This window comes from Macaca nemestrina, chromosome 7, assembly GCF_043159975.1.
Source record: "Macaca nemestrina isolate mMacNem1 chromosome 7, mMacNem.hap1, whole genome shotgun sequence".
NCBI classification, from domain to species: Eukaryota; Metazoa; Chordata; class Mammalia; order Primates; family Cercopithecidae; genus Macaca; species Macaca nemestrina.
This window is the reverse complement of record NC_092131.1, coordinates 91,561,776-91,569,755: the sequence shown is the minus strand read 5'-3', so window position 1 is coordinate 91,569,755 and position 7,980 is coordinate 91,561,776. Positions and strand designations below refer to the sequence as shown.

The 7,980-nt window shown below is 49.4% G+C and overlaps 1 protein-coding gene across 5 annotated transcripts; it reads right to left on the bottom strand.

Moving 5' to 3' along the window:
- Nucleotides 1–2,042: 2,042 nt before the first annotated feature.
- LOC105479409 (LysM domain containing 4) lies at nucleotides 2,043–6,870 on the bottom strand. 5 transcript variants are annotated; one of them, XM_071100584.1, is made up of 3 exons: nucleotides 6,852–6,870; nucleotides 5,162–5,451; nucleotides 2,043–3,195 (listed from the first exon to the last, which is right to left on the bottom strand). In XM_071100584.1, the coding sequence occupies exons 2-3, from the start codon at nucleotides 5,441–5,443 to the stop codon at nucleotides 2,587–2,589; spliced, it is 891 nt and encodes a 296-aa protein (XP_070956685.1). In that variant the 5' UTR covers nucleotides 5,444–5,451; nucleotides 6,852–6,870; the 3' UTR covers nucleotides 2,043–2,586. The 5 variants fall into 5 exon arrangements, with proteins under 5 accessions (XP_070956685.1, XP_011735657.1, XP_011735658.1 ...); XM_011737355.2 differs by lacking the exon at nucleotides 6,852–6,870 and adding an exon at nucleotides 6,747–6,832; XM_011737356.3 differs by lacking the exon at nucleotides 6,852–6,870 and adding an exon at nucleotides 6,687–6,735.
- Between the last annotated feature and the right edge of the window lie 1,110 nt (nucleotides 6,871–7,980).

The window sequence follows — 7,980 nt, the reverse complement described above, 5'->3', positions numbered from 1 at the left end:
GGCTCTTAATTCCATGACTTCAGGCATGTCTCCTGTCACCCCTCCCCTCCACACTCCACCCACTGCAGTGCAGACCACCTTGCATGGCAGAGCCTTGACTGTTCCCCCAACATGCACCTAGGCTGGGCCACACCTTCCTCACCTCTGCTGGGCAGTGGAGGTTCTGAGTGACCCTGGGGCATCTGCTTAGTCCCTGCAGCTTTCTCTCTCCAGAGTAAAATTAAAGCATCATTTTCTTGACAATGGAGATTCCCTGGGCGTCAACAGTCAGCACTATAGTCCAACCAAAAAGACTGGAGACTAGATAGCAAACCTAACTATTTCTCTAAAACATTCACTCCCCAAAGACACTGAAAACGTAACATATGGAATAGGAAGTGAGTATTGTGTATTTCTTATGTACACCTAATAAAGCAATGTTAAAGCCTGTATACAGATCAATCAGCGATCAATCATCCCTAGAGCACTGGTTACCACTTTGTCCTGCACCTGTCCGAGTAACCTTCGGCACGGTACAAGCCCCGCGTTGGTGGCCAGGTGCAGGGGACAGGCCTCACTCCTGACAGACACCTCCATCTTCTCCAGCAGTGTCCCACATCTTTCAATGCTAAATTATCCCCAAATTTTAAAAGGTTGGGGCAGGTGCAGTGGCTCACGTCTGTAATCCTGGCACTTCAGGAGGCCAAGGTGGGCAGGTCAGGAGTTTGAGATCAGCCTGGCCAACATGGCTAAACCCCATCTCTATTAAACATGCAAAAATTAACCAGGCGTGGTGATGTGTGCCTGTAATCCCAGCTACTCGGGAGGCTGAGGCAAAGAGTGAGACTGTCTCCAAAAAAAATTAAATAAACAAATAAAATTAAAAGGAGGAATCAATTTTCCTTCACAGAAGAAATGATTTTTATTCCATTTGAGAAAAGTAAAGGATACATTCTTTGTCTGACAAAAGCGATTTTGCCATGGAACTCCAAGGCCTGCCTGGTGAAGTGACAGTGACAGATGTCAGAGGAATCTGTGGCCCTCAGTGACACGGAGAACAGACATTTGGCTGGAAAAGCACTTGCATGATCAAAATATTTCCTATTGCAAAGATTCAGAAGTTCTTTTTATCCTGAAGATCATTCTGGTCTCTAATTTAAGACTGAAGACGATTTAAATTTGCTAATGGAACCCAGGTCAATTTTTTTTCACACAACTGAAAGGAGAGAAATCGGAAATCACTCTTACATGGTGAGACCTTTGAAACTTCTCTCCAGGCCTCATGCGTCAAAGGCCATCACTGTCCCTCCACCCGGCATCTGGGCAGTGTCTGCCTCCTGTCCAGCACTCTTGGAGGCTGGGCCAGCAGCCACCTCAGGCCCTCCTACCCCTCCATGCCACAGGGTAGCACCAACTCCCAAGCAGTAGCAGGCTCTGCCCAGCAGTCCCCAGCCCATCCACAGCACCACTGCTGCCTTGGCAGCAAGAAGGGCTGGGAAAACTGCAAGCCCTTCCTCCCTCAGGTGGTCCGATCGCCTTTCACAAGGGTCGCCTCTAGCCCCTCCATCAAGCCTTTGGTCCTGTAACATTGTGAGTTACATTGTATATAGTGTTATTCTAGGGGCATCAACCCAGGGGAAAAGGACTAAGCGGCCTTCTCGCTCTGGAGCTCCGAAGAACCCAGCCAGGGAAGCAGCAGGTGGCGTGCCGTGTTAGGTGTGCACAGGGGCTGTGGCTCTCAGCGCAGGCCTGGCGACTGCCCAGCTTCAGATGCCACCCATGGTGGAGCCTCAGTGACAGGCACTCATCCTCCCCTCCAAACACTGGCCAGCAGGAGCTCCTTCTGAGAAGGCCAACTGGGAGAAGCCAGGGAGCCACACTGTGGGACAGCTCCTGCAGAACTGGGCACAGCCTGTGTGTGCTTGGCCTGGGAGATGCCTGTGTGTCACACCAAGCAGCTCTAAAAGGACAGGAGCAGGACAGCCCTTTATTCAACAGTGCAGCAGTTTGGGTCCACGGCTTTTTCAACTCTAGAAATGGCATTGCCTCAAAAAGGCTGGACCAATATGAAGTAGGCTTGTTACAACTGTAATTGTCACTCTCCAAAACAGGGTGGCATGCCAAGACTATTCCACAGCACCTTTGCCAGGGAGACAGAGAACACTCCTTCTCAGAGGCAATCCCCACTCCACAGCAAGTGAGGATACAGCGACAGCCCCGCGATCCGTGCAGATCCCATTGGCTCTCACACTGCAGGTCCCTTGACAGAGGCCATTTCTCTCCCTCCGAGCATGTCCAACTTGGGGTCCCACACAGTGCTGCTATGAACACATGGCCAGTCCACTAAATGTCACATGGAAATGGCTTTCTTGCTGCACCTCTCTGGATAGAGGCTGAAGTCGCTGCTATCTTAGATCCTGCCGGCTTAGACTGGGCAAGGCCATTCCCAGGGCCAGTGCAACTGAGAATACTGCAATGACTTCTGAAAAGTGTCCATCCTTCCCAGGAAGCAAAATGCAGCACCCCTAGGACATTGCCGATGACAGCTGAGGTATATCAACGGCCAACTGCTAAAGCTGGCCTGATTCTGTAAAAAAAAAAAAAAGCTTAGTTCCCTGCCTGGGTGGTCTGACTGAACTGGCTGTCTGCAGAAGTGATGGTTGGCACTGCAACTGCTAGTCTAGGGGCTTGTCCTGGAACTATACCCATTGCCATCGAGCCATTGGGGATGACAGTTGTGTTCAAGCTATTAGGGGTCTCACCACTAGCTTGTATTTTAAAATAGACCAAATAAAAGATAGGCAAGACAATACCAATTAGAAGCATGATGAAAACAGCATTCCACCACTGAATGCCACAATCTGCACCATTCATTGGCATCTTCGGAGGAGCTGGGAGCAGTGGCTGATGCGAGGTGTCTATGCAGTAACTTTCATGTAAAAAGATTTCTGACTGCACTGCACGCTCAATATTCTGGTCAATCCCCTTAAAGAAATCCATCAGTTGATCAGCCTGGGCATCAGTGCCTGTGGCTGCTCTGTCTGCATCTGGCAGTTCCACAGTCACTGTGGTCTCCGAAGATGGGCTCAGAAGGGGTTTTAGTTCTTTGTGGGTCTCTGTTAGGATCCCATGGTTTTTCACTGGAATCTTAATAGATTTCAAAGCATATAAGTCTTGTTCTCTGATGAAGTTGTTGACTTTCTTGATATCTGCAACCTAGGAAAGCATGAAGACAAACATCATAAAATATGTGAAGCCCCTTAAAAATAACATTCCAAAAAGTGGCTCTTAATATTTCAGGGTGATGATTCAAGCCCTCTTCACTTAATCTGATGAAGACTGGAAAACTGCAGCTATACACAACATTAGTTTAGGCTGAAAGTTTCTTTTTGGCTTTCACTCAGCCTCAATATATAGTTTAGTAATCAGATATTCCTAAAGATTTATAGGTTTGAACAATTTAAGATCAGTTTTGAAAAACAGATCTTTCTTAAACTTTAAAGTGTAACTGCAACAAAATGCTTTAGGTGAAACAACCATGGCACTAAAATAAATGTTGCAGCCTTTTCCACCTTTGAGGCAATAGTGCCCCCATCTGCCAGCCTTCCCCTCATGCCAGAACTAAGTAGCTGCGAGATGTTAGCGTTCACCAAACACACAGCCTCAGCCAGCTCCGCAGACACACTCAGAATCCAGTTTACCTGTAATAAAGTTGAGAGATATGCCCTCAGCATTTTCTTTCCCAGAAACACTGTGGGGCATATAAACTTATTAAAAGTGACTTACTGTACTTAACTGTCAGGAAAAAGGACTAATGCTGTGAGTTTTATCAAATAACAAAGTTCATGACAAACTCCTCTCATAATCAAACACTAAGATTTAAGAAGCAGGGGGAAATTTAAGTCAAAGGGTAACTAGCCCCTCCCTCAAACTAATGTTTGAAAACTTTCCAAATGCATCAGAGATGAACTCTAAACTTTTAACACATAAGTCCACTTAAACTAGCAAGTGAATACAGCCAACAGATATTCAAATCAATCATTTCCATTATTTTAATTATTCAGCAACTGCTGTTATTGTAACTGAATCGAAGTAGGGGACATTTTTAATTTACTATGTCCTGAATCTAATGCATGAGACCCTTGAGATCTTTCTGTCTCTGCCTTTAACAAACTTAAGAGCAAATTTACTTACTTCGAATAGGAAAACTGATCACTTATCAAAGGCTTTAAATAGTCGTTACAGATTTAGACATCACCATACCAAGAAGCCTACTCCATCTATTCCAGTCTTTGTAGGATGGGCTTCATTTCTCAGCCCATGTTCTATAAGCCACACAGTATGCCTGCAGAAGCTGTTTATCGGAGCCAAATATAAATGTTAGTACAATTTAAAGACCACTATGTGTCCCCGGAGACCACCTGTTTATTTCCCTGGGAAAGACTGCAACACCCCACACAACATGTTTTAGACATTTGGACCTTGTTAGATAAGACGCTTGTAGGAGAAAGAGATTTTTTTAATTAAGTAGCTTATATACCCTTAGAGAAGGCCATAGACATTTGTAGCAGTGTTAGCAAAGTGAAATAGTTACAATCTAGGAGAAAATGCAGCAATTCTAGAAATACTTTCCTACTTACTTTGCCACTGTTAATCACTCTGAATGCTAAAAACATAATTAAAGAGAAAAACAGGGTTACATAGATACACAGCATACAAAAGATCATGCAGTTCTTAGAGATAAGGTAAAACTTTACCAGTCAAGTAAGCTACCACCAAGAAAGGTTCAGAAAAATAAAAGCAGCAAGAAAAGCAAGCATACCATAGAAATCTGGGATAAATTCTGCCTGGTATTTCCAGCCCCATTAGGTCTAAAATAAAATGTGCTCGAAAGAAGAAAAAAGGTTTCAGAATTCCAGTGTGGAGAAAACAGAAAAAGGAGAAGTCCCCTGCAGAGAAGGAAATGTACTAACCCTCACTCTTTGGGGGCCAGGGTTAGGAACTAAAGGTACTCCCCCTCTGCCCTCCAATTCTGGCTAAATAGGGGAGTCCTTGGCTGCTACAGCAGGCCTCTCCTGATGGCCTGGCAGGGTTAAGAAGGACAGCAAGGGCCCCCACCCTGCAGTGAGTTCCCCGTGTTCCTTGAAACGAAGTGGGGCAGAGCCCCTGAGGGGTGTCTTACTTTGCAGCCATACTGCAGAGCCAGCTTGTTGAGGCTGTCCTCCTGGGCCAGCTCCCGCTGCAGCAGCACCACGTCACCTGCTCCCGCCTGGTGAGGCTGGTGGACACCGCTCTTCTGGCGCTCCTTGCCCCGGGGCCGCAAAACCACACGGTGAGACTCTTCTTCAGAGGAGTCCCCCGAGTCCCCACTGCCATTCTTAAACGTGTATACGTGGCTGGTCGGAGTCCTACAGACAACAGCTGGGCCTTGGAAGGTCTTGGTTAACAATTCCTTGTGCCTCATTTTCTTCACTGAAAACCAAGCCCGAGGGTTAATTCCACAGAAGACAGAATCATCCCTCCACCGCCTTGTTTAAAGAGAAGTGTCTTGTTAGAGTATCCCTTTCCCAAATCACTGCAAATACTCAACAAATACCATCACTAGAAAAAAGAATGTGCTTATGCTGGCTGAGATGGAAGAAGATAAGCAGAATAAAAACCCTTTGTGTTTTCTAATTGCATACGTTTTTCTGTCCCTATTCCTCATCCATAGCTGTCTCCCCCAAACCCACATAGGTAAAGAAACAACTACTTCTGGTCTCAGAGTAGTAAGTTGAGATCCTTGCAATGGAAAGTAAAGGCTGCTGCCAGTCTCCGTGCACTGAGAATCTTCAACTCAGAACCTCTGCACAAAAATTTTGTATTCAATGCTTTACACATTGCAGTGTCTTCACTAAGAAGGTCAACGCTAAGGACTCTTGCTTAGAACTATGGGACTAAACTGCTCTTATTTTGACAACAGTGTAACTCATAGTATATGGGGCAAGCTAGGGGGAAAATAAATGCCTGTCAGCCGGAGAAAATCGTCCAGTTTGCTCACGGGTCACTCTGCATTCATTACATCCACATGTCTGGTTTTTATTTTCACCTTGAGTCAACAGCCAAAGCCACAATACCCCTGTTCCTCTCTCCAAATTGTTCGGGTGAGATTCCAGAAACGAAATCTCAAACACGCGGACTGACAACTTCAGAAAAAGTTGGCTTCGGAGCCACAGGGGAGCAGGCCAAACGGGGACAGCCTGTGGCCCCAGCTCGACCCCTACTCCCCGCCCACGCCCTCGAGGGCCACAGGCGCACACCCCGCTCCGCGGACTCCTGAGCCTGCCCAGAGGAGGGAGGCGGCCGGCGGTCCTCGAGGGGTTGAGGGTCACCTGCAGGACCTCGGCGGCAGCCCGGGGGCGGGGCTAGTCTTCGCGTCCGAGCTCAGGGGCTGCAGCTGCTCGCAGGCCCGCTTCCCTCCGAGTCCCTTCTGCGAAAGGATGGGGCGCCTCAACAACAGCTCACAGGAAAATAGGGAGCGGCCCGGCCCTAGGGCTCCACGGGCGGGGCCTTAACATTCCATAAGGCAGGACCTCTGACCCCAACCCTAGCCACCTGGGGCCAGCCCTCGACAGTCGCGGTCACCGCCCCTCCAGCTGGAGGGTCCCCCTAGGAGCCCGGGGAGGGGCTGCCCGCCCGCAAACCCGAGCGAGGCCAGGCAGCCGTACCGCCACGAGCCCGCGCAGCTCCCCAGCCAGACCGCGGCCCCCTCGTCCAGGCCCCAGTACCTCAGCGCCCAGGTTCCACCTCAACCCCCAACCGGCGACCGGAGACCCGCGACCCACGACCCGCGACCCGCGACCCGCCGCCGCGCCTTAGGATTGGCTACGAACATCAGCAGGCCCTCCAGGGGGCGAGGTTGGGCAGGCAGCCAATGAAGTCAGCGGTGGGCGGGCACTGGAGCGAGCCTGGCTCTGCTGAGAGTTCATGCCGGGACCACAGGGTCCGGGGCGGGGCCTAGGGCGGGGCTCGGGGCGGGGGCAGGGTTCCACACCCGGAAGTGGCCTCGCCCCGCCCAGCCGCCTACCAGGTCTACCCCCGCCGGCCCTGGGTTGTTTCGCGTCTGTTCAGGGTATTAAAGCACCTCAGCTCCTCCCTCCCAAAGTGCTTGGCTTTCTGCTGAGCCGCAGCTTTCTCGCCCATAAAGAGGCCTTTGACCCCGCTTGTGGGGAATGATCTGTAGCTGTGACTCGGGACGGATTCCAGTAACGTGGGGTCCCCTGAGCCCTCCTGCGGGGAAGGGCTGGGCGCAGATGGGCGAGGGGTCTTTCTGCGGCGGGCTCTGCGCTCCTGGGCTGAGGACCGCACCAGGGGCGGTATTGCCCCACCCCGAGAAGAAAACAGAAATCCAGGAGTGTAAAACATGGATCCGGACAACAGGGACCAAGAAAACTTAAGTCATGTTTATTAAATGTCAGATGGCCGAGGATTTCTTAAGATAAAAAGTGATGGAAGAATTCTCACACACTGGCCGGGCGTGGTGGCTCACACCTGTAATTCCCAGCACTTTGGGAGGCCAAGGCTGGTGGATCACGAGGTCAGGAGTTCGAGACCAGCCTGGCCAAGATGGCGAAACCCCGTCTCTACTAAAAATACAAAAAAAAAAAAAGAAAGAAAGAAAAAATTAGCCGGGCGTGGTGGCGGGCGCCTGTAATCCCAGCTACTCGGGAGGCTGAGACAGAGAATTGGTTGAACCCGGAGGCAGAGGTTGCAGTGAGCCAAGATTGTGCCATTGCACTCCAGCCTGGGCAACAGAGCAAGACTCCGTCAAAGAAAAAAAAAATCCTCACACACTAAGGCACAAAGTTTGGAGCTTCTACTTAAAAAGGAAAACTAAAATTAAAAAGCAGATAACCTGGGGAAAATAAACTCAACACAACAAAGGATTGAAATCCGTCACTGAGAGAGACTTCATATGAATAGGAAAGACGCTATGACTTCAGTAGGTCTGAGGGAGACCTA

Excerpts from the sequence above, each read along its gene's own strand:
- LOC105479409 (XM_071100584.1), bottom strand. The coding sequence starts at position 5,443 with ATGAGGCACAAGGAATTGTTAACCAAGACCTTCCAAGGCCCAGCTGTT. Across the intron at positions 3,196-5,161 it reads CTCTGCAGTATGGCTGCAAA|GTTGCAGATATCAAGAAAGT; the intron begins GTAAGACACCCC and ends ATGCTTTCCTAG.